Source organism: Oenanthe melanoleuca, chromosome 15 (assembly GCF_029582105.1).
Source record: "Oenanthe melanoleuca isolate GR-GAL-2019-014 chromosome 15, OMel1.0, whole genome shotgun sequence".
Lineage (NCBI taxonomy): Eukaryota > Metazoa > Chordata > Aves > Passeriformes > Muscicapidae > Oenanthe > Oenanthe melanoleuca.
This window is the reverse complement of record NC_079349.1, coordinates 7,614,147-7,630,077: the sequence shown is the minus strand read 5'-3', so window position 1 is coordinate 7,630,077 and position 15,931 is coordinate 7,614,147. Positions and strand designations below refer to the sequence as shown.

The 15,931-nt window shown below is 37.8% G+C and overlaps 2 protein-coding genes across 4 annotated transcripts in view; one reads left to right on the top strand and one right to left on the bottom strand.

Moving 5' to 3' along the window:
* The window catches only part of UFD1 (ubiquitin recognition factor in ER associated degradation 1), a 276,619-nt gene that overhangs the window by 4,346 nt on the left and 256,342 nt on the right, over positions 1–15,931 (bottom strand). For 2 of the 3 annotated variants that reach the window (XM_056504027.1, XM_056504028.1), the window contains exons 2-5: positions 1,718–1,769; positions 1,446–1,578; positions 688–720; positions 156–277 (exon numbers count right to left, since the gene is read on the bottom strand). In XM_056504027.1, the coding sequence (XP_056360002.1) occupies positions 156–277; positions 688–720; positions 1,446–1,578; positions 1,718–1,720 (291 nt within the window). In that variant the 5' untranslated portion in view covers positions 1,721–1,769. The other variant, XM_056504029.1, reaches the window with a different exon arrangement.
* On the top strand, positions 2,159–14,019 carry CDC45 (cell division cycle 45). The gene is made up of 19 exons (XM_056504009.1): positions 2,159–2,358; positions 3,596–3,655; positions 3,973–4,065; positions 4,513–4,650; positions 5,220–5,363; positions 6,209–6,264; positions 6,830–6,878; positions 7,486–7,547; positions 7,931–7,981; positions 8,829–8,948; positions 9,324–9,455; positions 9,836–9,934; positions 10,180–10,341; positions 10,545–10,683; positions 11,061–11,144; positions 11,606–11,724; positions 12,145–12,221; positions 12,783–12,849; positions 13,504–14,019. The coding sequence occupies exons 1-18, from the start codon at positions 2,308–2,310 to the stop codon at positions 12,845–12,847; spliced, it is 1,701 nt and encodes a 566-aa protein (XP_056359984.1). The 5' UTR covers positions 2,159–2,307; the 3' UTR covers positions 12,848–12,849; positions 13,504–14,019.

Below are 15,931 nucleotides of genomic sequence, written 5' to 3'. Positions count from 1 at the left end.
TGGAGGGAAGCCTGAGCAAGAACTGAAGGCTGTTGTAGGAAAATGACCAGCAGGGACAGGCACTGTCAGGAAATGTTCCACCTGCTTAATATTAAACTTGGCAACTTGCTAATCCTACTTTTCAGGTTCTGACAGTCCAGCATGAGGCAACTCACCCAGTGTGGAAGGTAACAGATGCCCTCATCAGCCACAAACTCGAGCACTCCACAGTGCGTCATTCGGTCTGAGTTTTTGTTGGTCAGCTTGAATAGCATGGGGTAAGTAATATTAAGGCGGCCTGGTGAGAAAGGAGAAAAAAGTTTTCTTCTTTGAAAGCCCCTAGCACATTCCTTCCTGAAGCTTTCAGAGATCAAACATCACCAAGAGAATGGGCCAGATCATAGAAGAGGATTCCCCTGACACCATTATTCCAACTGCTCAAAACTACAGAGAAAGCATATACACAAATACAGCATTGGCATTGCTCAGAACTTTAAATAATGAGAGAGCCCAACACTTCAGGAGTCTGTACTTGAAGGCAGACAAGCTCCATTAATTCTGACAGAAATACCTTCAAAATAAATTTTTGAAACTAATTACTTTCACAGTGTCTATTTAAGACTTAAATAGAGAACTAAAATACTGTATTTGCCTATACATTTGCTCCTATTTCTAATGTTGTTATTCCCGAATAAAGTATTCACTTACTGAGTTGATCCAAAGCCGACGGTGGCATAATTACTGCAGAAATGAATAAGAATGTAAAATTAGGAAAAAGTACATCTGTATGAGAGTACATAACACAGAGTTTTATCCATCCTTTCTCTAAAATATCTTTTTTTAAAAAGGCAGATTCTAAAATCTGCAAATTCATTTTTAGACAGAGAGATCAGTAGAATCAGTCATGACAAATATCCCTGCTCTGTGGAGATTTCAGAATTATACTCAGGGAAAAATAAAAAAGAAAACAAGGTTTTACAATACTACTATTAAAGAAGAATTTTCCCAAAGCTAATTTTATTTGTTTGGGCTCACAGGTGCTCTTCAATCCATACCAACTCAAAACAACATAGCATTAGTCTGACAGCCTGAAAATGAAGTTGGCCAATCTATTACCTTCTTTATACAAATTAAATGAAATACAATACGGTGGGGGGAGAAACTCCTTAATCATAAACTTCCATAGCTCACACTAGATACAAGATTGTAAAAAGAAACTTTACAGAAGAAGGCTGTCTCCTTCAAACGTTCATAAACCCAGACTCACTTGGTAAACATTTTTAATTACCGATGCAATGCAATGGAAGATGACCCCTCCTCCTTCCTCAAAGCCCCACCCAGGGTGCTCAGCACTCCGTCACCATGTTTTCAACGTCCCGGCTGTCTTGGCCAAAAGCTCCATTACTTGGCACTATTCAGAAACACTCTTCCAACAGTTTATTAGTCAAAATAAAACATGCACATACTCTTCCCGCCTTTCTCCACATCTGACCTGTCATTAGGTCCGGCAAGCATGGATACCGAGAAGCAGCGGTACTGGGTTGAAAAACGGTTCTGGAACACCCGGGGGATGGGGTGGTCAAACATATTAAAAGAGAACTAGACGGGAAAAAAACAAGAGACAGAGAAGAACACAATCATCAGTATCTACAGCACACAAAGTGTCACAGCACCCACTGAGAGCTCCTGAAGTGTCGCCGCCGTGACGCGGCCCTCCCCGAGCGCCCCCCGGCCTCACCATGGCGGCGGCGGAAGCGGCGGGCGCTCCCTCGGGGCCGCCGGGCCGGGCCAGCGCCGCTCGTTCGCCTCACGGGCTGTGCCGGGCCCACCCTCGGGCCCGCCCCTCCCAGCGTGCCGCACGGCGCCGGCCGCTCGGGCGGCCATTGCGGGTGAGGGCGGAAGACAGCTCCTCGCGCCCTCCGAGGCGGCCATCGCCGGAAGCCCCTTCTTCTCGCTCGGCTTCTCTTCGGTCACAGGTTTGTGATGCGGCCATGCTGCCCCTTCGCCTGACTCGTTTAATGGAAAAGCAAACAACTTGCCCGTAGCAAAGATGGCAGACGCAGGGAACAAGACCCGGCAGTGTGCTTCCGGCCGAAGCCCTCTCGGGATTGGCAAGCAGCGCTAATCGTCACCGTCTTCTCCCCATCCCATTGGCGAAGGCCCGGAAGGGATTGGGCAGCTGGCTCTGCAGCGGTGAGGTGGACACTTTCCTATTGGCCAGCACTCCGTGAGGCGCGGACCAATGGAACACGGCGCGGCTTTGGCGCCCAGTTCGAGCGGGTGCGGCCTGCGGCTTTTGCTCGTTCCCGCCGCGCGCCCGTTCCCGTCATGTTCATCTCCGACTGCCGCCGGGAATTCTACGACTTGATCGTCACCCAGGTGCGGGCAGAGGGCTGTGACCGGCGGCGGGGTGGCCTCCCCCGGGGCTCTCTCCCCTCACGGCTCTCCCCACTCGGAGTGCCGCTGTTCCCGCCGCCTCACGGCGCAGGGCTGGTGCGGGGCGTCCCCGGCTCTCTCGGCGGCGCCTGAGGCGCTCCGGTGCTGTGCGGCGGTGCTGACCTCGCTCCGGGGCGGCGGGGAGCACCGGGAAGGCGGCCGCGCTGACGGCGGCGGGTCCGGCGCTCACCCGGGTTGTAAAAATCCCTTTCCCGGGTATTTTTCCCCTTCCGTACACACGGAAACCCGGGACAGAGAGGTCAGCGCGGTGAGGTTTCGCCGGGGATTTCACTTACGGTTCATCTTCCGCAGAAGTTTTTTGTATGTTCTGGATCTCACGCTTAACCAAGATATCTCTGAACTATTTAAAAAAATATCTTTCTAACCGCTTTGGTGTTATTTATCTAGACGCTAAATATTGTATTCTGTCATCTTTAATGTTTTTCTTGCAGTCTTTCTTGTAGCACATCTGTCTGCTACCTTTATTTTTAACCCACGGTTTGCTCCGTTCACAGTGGTTGTATACTGCAAAGCTTTTGTTGGACAGTCTTTTGGTATTTCTACCAATGAAATTATATGGGCTGTGCAAATGAAAGGTTTAATCTCAATTTCTCCAGCTTTGAGCAAAATCTCAAAACCTTCTTCCCTCAAGACCAAAAACACTCACAAAACAAACCAACAAAAACCAAACCAAGCAACCCCTCCCTCCACCTCCCCCCCACAAAAAAAAAATACTAGCCAACTTTGATTTAGGTGAAAGAATTTCTTTCCTGAGTTGCCTTGCTTATTCTTGCTTTTGCTGCAGATTTTCTTTAGTCAAAGCTGTTGCAGATACGTGCTGAAATAGAAGGCCATTCTAAACACAATGAAAACAGTTGTAGGTCTTGACTAGGTGTGGAACTTCAAAAGTATCTGAGGTTCAGAGGAGTAGATGAGTCTGAGTAATTACATGTCCCTAAAGGAACTTGTGTTTTGGGTGTGTGGGGTCACTTGTTTTTCATATTGACAGATATACAAGCTGGTTAATTTTGATTGCAGTGTCCATTCAGAAGGAATCCTGTTTTATGCTTATGATGACTTCTGTCTGAATTTACAGATCTCTCAGTATTCTATGTATCTCATATATCAGCACACTCTATTTGGTGCCTTTATTAATGCTATTATTTTGTTATTTTTACAGCGAGTTCTTCTTCTTGTTGCTTCAGATGTTGATGCATTATGTGCTTGTAAAATACTCCAAGTAAGTCTTCGTTCATTATCACTGCAGGCTGACATTATGAAAAATATATAATTTTTGAGAAAATATGTATCCCCTGGGATCCTATAAATGGGTGTGAACTGGGAAAAAGGGGAAGGTTTAATCTGCTTTTTTAACATTTGTTTCCGTGAGTTATGGCACTGAAAACTGGTGAGTCATAGTGTCAGAGTTCACGTAGGTTTGTCATTTGGGATGTCTTTATTTTAAGGATTTGTATGGAATAGAATCATAGCCTGGTGTAGCATTGCAGGAGAGGCTGTTTCCCCTCCCCTTTGCTAACAGCTGTTGCTTCCCTGCAGGCTTTGTTTCAATGTGACCACGTGCAATACACACTCGTGCCAGTGGCTGGGTGGCAAGAACTTGAAACTGCCTTTCTGGAGCATAAAGATCAGGTGAAAAAAAATAGATTATTTTTAAGCTGTAGCTCACCTTTTTTAAAAATAAACTTCTTCCCTTCCACAATTTAAAATACCAACATTTAAGATCATTAGTATTAGTGGTTACTTCAAAACTGTGGCTACACTTTAACATACCAGTAATAAACTTGTCAAATTTTTAACATCACCTCCATCAAATGTGCTATAATGCTCATAGAGTCAAATGAAGTTTGCACACATTTTGAGACCTAAAGGTGCTGGTATTGGATGTCCAACATCCCTGAATTATGTGTTTGGTCATAAAAAAAAAAAAATCTTGTCACAGAGACAACAAATATCAGAAAGTATACACAAGTTTTTGCAGTGATGAATGCTTTGGGGGTTTTGTAAACATGTTTTAAATTTTCCTATTCCCTGGCAATTTAAGTACGCGCTTTTTTTTTTCCCTGCTTTTGTTTGCAGTTTAAATACTTTGTTCTTATTAATTGTGGTGCCAATGTTGACCTCCTGGAAATCTTGCAGCCTGAAGAAGACACTTTTTTTTTTGTATGTGACAGTCACAGACCGATCAACGTAGTGAATGTTTACAATGACACACAGGTAAAAGCTTTTCTTTCATAATAAACACCTCCTCACAGTGTGGTGATGACCTGTGTAGTGCTTGTCTGTGTTTGCAAAACTGGTTAGAACAGTAGTTTGTAGGTCAGAAAGCAGCATTAATAAACAAATATTTGCAGTAGTAATGTACATGACCAGGAAAAATACTTTTTCCAGTAATAAAATCTCTACTGTTAGCAATGTGGTAGTTGTCAGTAGCAAGCACCTGTTAATCTTGTTGCTATAAATCAAACTGCCATAAATCAGAGTATAAACATCCTCCAGAATGTTACACATGTATTATCTCTCAGCATTTAGCAGCACCTAGAATTTAAAGTATTTTTAGTAAGCATTAATATGATAATTCTTTCAGTAATGCTCTAACAAAGGAATATGGATTTTTTACTCTTATTTTCTATAAATTAGTACAGTATTTGTATTAAAAACCAATGTTTTGTTATGCCAGGAATTAATACAGCCTAAATGAATTTTTAGTTTCTTTTACTTACTAAGAGTGCATTTGGCTCCCTACATAAGATACTCACTCTAAAATACACTTTTCTTCTTGCTAGATTAAGCTGTTGGTCAAGCAAGACGATGATCTCGATGTTCCTGCTTATGATGACATCTTCAGAGATGAGGAGGATGAAGAAGAGGACTCAGAGAATGAAAGTGGGGGCTCAGAACCCTCAGAGAAGCGCAGACGTTTTGAGGAGGTTAAAAACTTGTTCTTTTAGGCCATAAATCTAAGTGAGATTTAAAAATAATCTACTACAACAGGTAGTTTTACATAAACAAAATATTTATTTATCTGAACTGCACAGAAAAATTTTCTCCAAATAAAAAAGAACCTATTTTAACTTACCCATAATTCTTTGTATAATCAGTAAATTGGAGAGATCTATCCCCTGATATTGCTATGGGCTTGGCAGTCCAGCAGTAGAATTTTTTTAGATATTAACTCCTTTTACAAAAACAGTGTTTGAGAAGATATAAGCTCACAAATAGTTTAACAATGCATTTTGTCTGTGCTTGTAGCACTAAACTAACAAAAGTATATTAAGGGTACACATGAAATTAATTTTGCCATGTTACTTGTAGCATATTTTTTTATTTCTATTATAGAAGCAAGCAAAGGCCTGAGACCAGCAACATTAAGGGACAACTAAAAATAAAGACATCCTTAGATTTAATATACATTTAATGTTATCTTTGTTTTCTTCCCATTAGCATTGTACATTTTTTTCCTAGTAATATAAAAAGGACACTATCTTAGCTAAAGAAGCTACCCAAATCAAAGGAAAGTTACAAATACACAAAAGCTATTTTCAGATCTGTTAAATATTTAATAAAGATCCTATGTGTATTCACTGGAAATACTTTTGATGATACTTTTTTCATTAGATGTTAGTGGCAATATTTTTTTTTTAAGAAAAAGAAATATTTGAAATGAAAACTTTATTTATATTTTTTAAATTAAGATTTAATAATAAAGATATCTAGATGCTAATCTATTAGATTTTTTTCCTAGCTTTTTAACATCCTGGAAATTAATTTACAGGAGGCAATAGAGAGGACGATGAAAAGGCGGCAGAGGCGGGAATGGGAAGCACGCAGGTGTGTAAATGGGTTTTTTTAGGTTGCTTCTATCTTTTTCTTTCATTCTTTGGTTAAAATTGTATTAAGTGTACAAACACAGGATACCAAGCTGCGATTTACAAGATGCTTTAGTTATAATTGTGTTTAGAAAGTTGAGAGAGATATTTAGTTTATAAAAGTAAAATGTTTAAATAGATGAAATTGTAAATAGTAATTTAAAAATTGAGTACCAATAGGTGCATTGGCTCACTTCAAGTAGCTGTAATATTCTTATCTTGTCTATTTTGCGGTGAAATTTGTTCTTCTATTTTCTACTTTTACAATCTCACTGTAATCAGTAGGAATGAGCAGAAACAAATCAATAAAACTGGATTTGAGGAATAGTGATGTATGTATAAGTACAATTCAGTGTGGTTTCCATGTTGTTACTAAAATCTAATTGCTTTGCAGAGAAACAATTTCTAGCCCAAGTTTAATATTTTTAATTGCTAAAATGAAATTTAAATATTAATCACCATTTCTGCCTTTTTTTTTAATGACCACTTTACCACTTAATCAAATGTGGGTTTTTTTCTTATTTTAGACGAGAAATTCTTTTCGATTACGAACAATATGAATACCATGGGACTTCAGTAAGTATAAATTCTGTTTGCCATAAAACTTCAAGGTGACTGTATAAAGGTGATTAGACAATATCCAATGTTATAATTATCTATTGCAACTACATAACTATCTAATAATACTATTATTGCATCTCACTATTTTTGTATCTTATTGCTATATATATATATAAACTGCATCATATTTTTACAAGTTGCTTAGCTTAATTAAATGTTTTTTGGATTTATTTTTTTTTTAGATCTTTGCAAAGATATCTATCTGTTTACAAAATACTGTCACAAAAAGACTTGAGCATGCAGAGAAGTTGTTTCTATCCAAGTGTCAGGACATCCCAAACAGAGCACTTAGAACATCAAACTGTTCTTTCTGTCATTTGGCTTCTCTGATTATTTTTATTTTATTAAGTGTTTGCTTTATATATAATGCAAGTTTACAGAGCTCTCTAGAATATTTTTCTTTCTACTTAATTTCTTAGGAAGAAGCTGGCAGAATATTAGATTCCAGGGTGATTTCTAGGGCTTTAGTAGTATGTGCTGGTACTTGGCAGATTGAACTATTCTATTTGTTTAGTGAATTGTGTCTTGTGCTCATTTGTCTTTTTGCTTCTCCCTCTTGTAGTCTGCAATGGTGATGTTTGATCTGGCATGGATAATGTCTAAGGACTTGAATGACATGTTGTGGTAGGTTTTCATCATAATGTTTTTTTAGAGATTAGAAGCTTAAACCTGTCACAAAGACAGGGAAGATTTCCCAAAATTATTTGGTTTCACTATGAGATGCCAGTTTCTTTTGGGAGTGGATGCTTGTCTTCAACTAGGGATGCATCCGTGTTAATTAATTAAAAGCAACAACAAATTTTGCATGGGAAAAGAGAGAATGGTACTATATGCATAGGTCTGCAAAAGAGGGAATAATAGCAGAAAAATTTGTTATTGACTTTTCTATACTGCTGATAATCTTTATGATTTGCTCCTTACATACTTAGTTAAATATAATATATTCTGATGGAATATTTGTTGGTTTAACTTTTTTTTCTATTTCTTTTTTTCCAAAATAATTTTAGGTGGGCTATTGTTGGCCTAACAGATCAATGGGTCCAAGATAAAATCACTCAGTAAGAATTTTTTTTTTTATTTTATCTTTTGTATTATTATTCTTTCTTATTTGTTTGTCTATCTTTTAAAATTTTGGTTTTAGAAGTAACTAGCAGCAATTAGGAGAGATCAGGAAACATAAGGGTATTATTATAACAGATATAAGTAATTAACAGTGATATTAAATATATTAATGCCTGAATACCTGTTGCCTTCCAAAATAGGAATATATATATATTTTTTAAATATTTTTTATTATTTATAATTTTTAAGCTAACCTTGTTTTTCACAAAATTCTAAATCAATCGCTTCTGATCTGGGAGGAAATAGCATTTAATGGTAGTTTACCTAAGCATGAACTTGATACATTTTTATTAAAGGAAGAAACTTTTGTATATTCTGGATCCTGCCGGTTCCTTTACAGCTTTAGTTGACAAATTTCAAATATTTTCTCCTCTTTTTTTGTTATTTCCTACTAGATATGATCAGAATTCTAGGATTATATGTGTTGATTTTAATTCTGGTGTTACATTTTTGCTAATACATGGACATTTTAAATGAGATAAATGTAGCAAGTAACTGATTTAATTGGTCAGTCTATTTTGTTGTTGTTGTTGTTTCTGTTGTTGTTTTTGGTGGCATTTTTGTTTGTTTTTTGTTTTGTTTTGGGTTTTCGTTTGTTTTTTTGTTGTTGTTTTAATTGCCTGGATGAAAGGATGAATATTGAAAAAACATTATTTATTGAGTTGGGAAGGTTTAAAAACTTACCTACAGTTTTCATGCCGCTGACTTTAGGAAGCATTTCCATTTTCTTGTAATCAAAAATACCAGGCATAAAGTGAAGTGGTAATCTTGTTTTTGTTCCAGAATGAAGTACGTAACTGACATTGGAATCCTGCAGCGCCACGTGTCTCGCCACAACCACCGCAACGAGGATGAGGAGAATTCGCTGTCCATTGACTGCATGAGAATTGCATTTGAATATGAGTATCCTTAAAGAAGGTCTGGGGAAAATGCACACTTACCCCTCTGGTGAGCCCCTCTGCAATTTTTATCTAGGGAAAAAAATATCCCAGCGCCATCTCTGCTGAGAATAGAAATAAAATAAAGGGAAATCTGAATGTTTTGTGGTGCATGAATCCCTCTTTCAGCAGCTCGAGGGGCTTTAGTTCAGCTTAATCTTTCAGAACTGGTCACAAGTCAGCATTGCTACTCTTGTTTTACATCCCCTGACCTTCCCACTGCATTTTATGCAGCACAGACATGCAATATGTAAGGGCAGCTGAATCCTTTCCTACTTGGGGAGTTTGTGGGGTCAGAGGATATTTGTATTTGCAATTATTTGCCATAACTCGTGCTCAGCCTACGCCTTGCATTGTACCAGCACTGGTCTCTCTATGAAAGTCTCTGCAATACCTCCTACACCTCTGCCAGCCTCAAGCTTTGGTCTGTACAAGGGCAGAAGAGGCTCCAGGAGTTTTTGGCTGACATGGGGTAAGTTATAAAAATCTGGATCATTTTTTCAATCACTTACAGGAAAATATTCAGAATATAGCTTGCAAGTACTCAAGCTGTTGGTTTTTAAATATGGTTGTGGGGCCCTGAATAGGTGGCAGTGTCTGAGTTACACAATTTGTGTATTGGTTTACAAGGAACACTCGCTGTATATATGCCTTTATGGAACGGCAGCTCAGTAAAGTAACCTCTGCTTCCTTGCATCCACTTTTCAGTAACTGAAAAGACAAATGCATACAAATTTAGTCAGACTTAACCTTGTTAAATTATCTAATAATTTTAAAAGTCCTATGAGAAATAGGCAAAATACTTGTTTCTTCTGGCATACCTGTCAATGATTTTTTTCCTTCTATTCTTAGTTTACCCTTGAAGCAGGTGAAACAGAAATTTAATTCCATGGATGTGTCTTTGAAAGAAAATCTTCGGGAGATGATTGAAGAATCTGCAAACAAATTTGGGTAAATTGTTTTAAATACAAAGGTTATATCTGAAAATACTTTTCAATTAAGTTCAAACATTTTTGTATGAAGATAGTCTGATATGTTATTTTTAGAAATATGATTCTTAGATTGACGAAGTAACACTAGATTTGTTGCAAATGTTAGGATAAGATTTTTCTTTGTGTTCTTAAGGTGAACGTAGTGGGGAGACAGCTGGCTGACGTTGATAATGTTAATAAACTTTTCTTTATTTCATTTTGCAGAATGAAAGATTTACGAGTTCAGACTTTCAGCATTCACTTTGGCTTTAAGAACAAATTCTCAGCAAGTGACATAGTTTATGCAACAACTTCTCTCATGGAGAACATAGAGAAAGGGGGGCATGAAACAACTAATTTCATTAAGGCTTTGGACAGTCTCTCCAGGTACTGAAAATATGCCTCTTCAGTATTTTGCAGTTTTATTTAAGGAAATATATTGGGATTATGGATCTAAAATATAAATTGTTGCTTCATAAGGTATTGAAGAAGAAAAAAAAAAATATCCTTGTGAATCGTGTTCAGGTACAATTTTTATGTGAAAAACTTTATTTTGCTAAGAAAGTCTATTTTTATTCTTTTTGTTTCAGGGGTAACCTGGACAAGCTGCACCAAGGACTGGATCTAGCCAAAAAGCAGTTACGTGCCATTCAGCAGACAGTGGCCAGCTGTATTTGCACCAACCTTGTCATTTCTCAGGGGCCATTTCTCTATTGCTCCCTCATGGAGGTCAGACTTGTATTTTAGTTCTCATTTTACTCTCTTTTTTTGACTATATCATCCTTGAATAACAGTTGCCCTACATGCTTGGCACAGTAATAATTACTGTAAGAAAAACCTGTTTTTCTGTACTGTGCTGTCCTCTGATAGGTCAGTACTGACATTGCTCTGAACTTCCCAAAGGCAGAATCAGTCCTCACAAAGGAGAGAGGGCTTCACTGCAAAGCTGGGTGAGCTCAGCCTCTTGTATTGTAATGGCTCTTGTTAGTCTTCTTTGAGCCACACAAGTCAGTAGATAATAAAAATTTATCAAATTGTCAGTAGATAACAAAACTAAGTGTAAGAATTATCCTTGGTTGTAATTGAGCTATTTCTTCTTTTCCTAGGGCACACCAGATGTGAAACTGTTTTCCAAACCAGTGTCTCTATGTCTGCTTAGTAAATACTTACTGAAATCATTCGTTTGCTCTGTAAGTAAATCAAAAGCATTTGACTCGCAAACTTCTGGCTGGTGTTGTACTTATTGTTCTGTCAGATACTTGCAGCTGATTATTAAAAGTGTTATAGGAAGCTATTAATAATGTTTTTCTGCTGATTGATTGGATGATTTTAGCATATTTGTGAATGCTGCTCTAGGGAAGATACCTATTTGGAGACATTAAGTTTTTGTTACTAAGATAATTACAAAATTACACCAATGTTTAGATAGTAAGTTTTGAGGGAGTACATCACTGAAATTTCTATTAGTCCTTGAAGTGACTTTTACTGTAAAGACCAAGTGGATTAAGAGATCCTGTAAAGAAACCACTCTCTTTTGAACTGCAGAATATCTGTATCCTTAGGTGGCTATTTGTAATACTATCTCACATGGAGAACTGATATTAAATTGTTTTCTGAGCCTTGTGTAACAAAGAGGCTTTCTGCCTTCCAGACAAAAAACAAGCGTTGCAAGCTGCTGCCCCTGGTCATGGCTGCACCCATGGATGTTGAACAGGGAACTGTGATCATGGTGGGGATTCCTCCAGAGACAGAAAGCTCAGACAAAAAAAAGTAAGCAAAGTGCTTACAAATTCTAAACTTAGCTGTGAAGCAAATATATCTTTCCTGTACTTATTTAACACTGATTATTTTGACTTGTATCCTTCTCAAAAACACACCTTCTGCATACAGTGCACATGAAGTACTTTGAGAAAGGATAGAGACCTTCAAGACCTTCCTTGCAAAGTTTTTTCTTTTCCTTCCCTCATAAAAGAGGGAAATAGTTCACTCTATGGCCCATGACTTCATTTCTAAAAGCCTCCAATGTAAAGATTTTTGCACATGAATAAGTGAGGCGTGTGTTGAATACATGGCACCCGTAAAAACATCTGGAAGCTATTTCCACCTCTCAGCCAGGAAAAAGTTCCTTGTTGCTACCTTGGTAAACATCCTTTCCTGTGACTCTCATTGGTAATTCTGCTCCTGCCTCAGCTTTTTTGGACGAGCCTTTGAGAAGGCTGCGGAGAGCACCAACTCGCGGACGCTGCACAACCACTTCGAGCTGTCGAGTGAGTAGCGGGGCTGCAGGGGGCGGTGCTGGCTCTCGGCGCGGTCTGTGTGCTGGCACACCTGGGAGGCTCAGCCCGGGCTCGGAGCTGCTTCTCGGCGCAGAAAACACAAACCAGCCTGCTCGGCTTTTTGGGACTGCCTGCATTTTGCATGCACTAACAGTTTGCACATGTGCACTTCACTATGTTATGAGTGAAAGCTTTAAACTTAGCAGCCAAACCAAGTGTGGTATTGATGAGACACTTAAGCAGTGAAATCATCCTATTGTGCATGTGCTTAAAAAAGAGGCAGGCTATTTTAATATCTATTTATCTATATATGTTGAACATACAAAGAAATATTCTTAGACTTAAGAAGTGCCTGCTCTATTGTGTAGTGAACACCTAGAAATTAGTTTGCTAAGATTTAAGCACAAGATAAACAATACCTTTGCATTTTTTGCAAATAGCTTCTCCTTAACATTGAGGAAGAATATAAATTAGTATACTCAGACTTCAAATGTTACATCTGGTATATCTTTCAGTTATTTGCATCCTGTAATAAAATATTTCATATTTTAGTAATTGAATTGAAAACAGAAGATCGCAGTAAATTTCTGGATGCACTCATTTCTCTCTTGTCCTAAAGGTAAGACACTGTAAGGATTAATTTAAAAATATTATAAATCAAGTAACCTGCTAGTATTTGTAGAATATTTTATACAAATGAGGCAACTTCTAGTGAAAATATAAATTGAAGCTAGGAGTTTCTTTCAAAAACAGTTGTTTTCTTTTGGAGGAAGAGGCAGACAATGTGTGAGCAAAAAGTTTTCCTCCTTAAGAGATTTATTTAAGTTTCATCGTCCGTGAGCTTCTCTGCCATTGTTCCTAACTTTTTATGGCTTTTTAACTTAAGGTGGAAAAGGAGCATCTGTTCGTGTTGCAAGAGAAATGGCAGTATTAGCTAATTCTAGCTGATCCTCTGTTACTGTCATTTAATTCTTATGGCTTGTTTGAGCTCAGGATGGAATTTTGGCCACAGCAGTGCCACTGGCTTTGATGTTAATGCAGAATTTTCATTTTTCTTTCCCAGTGTTAGGGTTGTAGCCTAGGCTAGTGTGTAGTTTTTCCCTGGAATAGAGACGGGGATATAAGACCTTATTTTCAGTTGTGAAATAGCTGCACACTAGTTCAAAGCTTTTTGTTAGACAGCAGAGGCATGCATGACTTACAAGATTTCTACATCCATTTGTTTCATTCCTTACACTTACTGATTGTTTTGTCTTCTGCTCTTGTTATGCAGTGGTGCCTTTTGGCTCCTTGTGCTGGAAGCTGAGGATGAGACCCTCTGAAATTATTTTGGATGTTCCAAAGTTCATGGTGCTGCAGTTTTGGTCTGTCTTAGGTACCAGTACAGGCCTGGACTGATGTTTTTATGCCTTTTGGAAGGTCAAAAGGATTTTGATCTCAGCACAGAGATATTGAACACTTCTTTTTCTAAACATCCCACCCTGGTAATGGCAAAAGCTGTCACCTGGTATTTGTACATTGGATTTCTATTTATCAAACCTGCTTTTATTAGTAGACCTATTTTTGTGATGTTCAGTTGTTGACTGATAGCAAAAACCAGGTTCCATATTTATATTTCTGTTCAATTGTACTTTTAAAATTGTCTTGAATGCTTTTTATTTTTTTAAACAAACTATTTGAAACTCTTCGTGAAGTTCTAGAATGTTGAAAATGTTTTTTAGTATTACCAGATTTAAGTCTTGTAGTTTAATTGGAAGAATTGTTTTGTGAGAGGAGTTTTAAGATTTTAGATTTTTTAAAATCCAATTACTGAGTAACTGCCAAATACCAAATGAAGAATCCAGGGAATGCCAGTGTCAATAAAGCCTTTTTAGTCATGCATTTTGATACTGTATTGTCACTTGTAGCTTGACTCTGGGAATAATTTTTGTGGAAAGAAGCTGAAATACTATGATAATTCTGTGTAGATTGTAGCACTATAAATATTAACAGAGTAACTTATCCTGTTCCATAGCAGATTTCCTTTTACTTTGGTCATATGAAATGGCTCATTACCCTGCTGAGCATTGGTGGCTGTCTATATGTGTACATGTGGAATGCTCTTCTACTTGAAGTGTTTGCTTGAATTCACTGTGACTTCAATGTTTTCATGTATTATAATGAATACATAGAGGTTATGTGTAATTACATCATTCTTTGTACATATTTTAATAGAGATTAATTTAATATTAAATGAGATTTAAATGTAGCCAACAGAAAACTAATTAAACTATCTATTTTTTATTCCATAAAAAGTTGGTTTGTGTTTTTAAAAGAAATTTTATATGTTGTCACCTTATCTGAATAAAATCCCTGTGCCAAGCTGGGATGACCAAAAAATTGTGCTTCCTAAGATAAAGCAATGCTGCCTCTTGGTTTTGGTTTTTCCGTTGAAGCTGCAGTAACTCTTCCAATGTGTTTGCTTCCTGCAATAGCAGCCTCCTAATCAGTTCTTTAAATATTTCTGCTGCTGCTAATCTGAGAACAATAGCAGTATGAAACAAATCCTTTAAAATGTTTTAGTTTTTCATAACAAAATAAAATTATGAAAATCCTTAAATACCAAAGTGCTGAAGCAGCTGGACAAGCTGATTTATGCTGTTCCTGCTCAGTGATTCATGGCTGTTTGGTGATAAATTTAAACAGAATTGAAATTTCACAGTGAGGAGTAAGGACCTGATTTGATTGGAATTGAAGTGAATCCCCTTCCACGACAGAATTCTGGCGACCTAATAGACTTATGCTTGTCATGGTAGCATAGTAAGGTAAGAATTCTTACCTATTTTCCTGTTTCTCTTTAGGAGAAAAAAAGAAAATTAAGGAATGTTGCAGCTTCCTTGTGTAACAGACCTACATGGTCTGTGCCAGTTTGACTGTGGCAATAACAGCCACAGAGGGAGGCCAGTGCCTTTGGTCAGTTCTAATGTCAGAAGCAGGTGCTAGGGAAGGGTAGAGAAACAAAGCAGTTGCATTTGATTCTTCCTTCCAGATACAGACACGTGCTGTCCCAGTCCTTGTTCTCAAGGCCATCCTGAGCCAGGTGGTTTCTGTGTGTTTGGTCACTGTCAGTGGTTATCTGGGAATCTGGATTCACTTCCTCCCAGATCCTTGCAAAATTCTAGCTTGTGCAGTGTTTTGTGGTGAGTAGATATGCATCTAGGTATTGTATGACAAACTGCAACCCTATGGAACAGTGTAATAGTACTGATTGCTCTTATTAATGGAAGTTAAAATCACTACAATGATTTCTAAGCAAATTATTTTGCAAATATTCATTATTTTTACTTGCTATTGTAAAACCTTTTATAATAAAGACAGAAAATATTTCTGGGTTGAATATTATGAGATATTAAGGGGTTCTGCCCTGATCTACAGGAGTATGTATGTTTATCATCAGACTGTCTTTTATGCTTTGGTACTTAGATGAAAATGCAGTTGACACTATAACACCAGGAGCTCTAGTTCGTAATCCATATCAAATTTAGCTACAATATCTGCTATTTCTTCCCATTATTCCCTGTGACTACTTTCTTAGTAGTCTTTCTTACTGCTCTGCTTTTGTGGCAGAAGCAATAAATCAAAGGTATTTCAGATCTGATGGTTTTAGCTGCTCTATCCGCAATTTGAGTTTATATTAGTAGACAGAAATCACTTGTAAACCT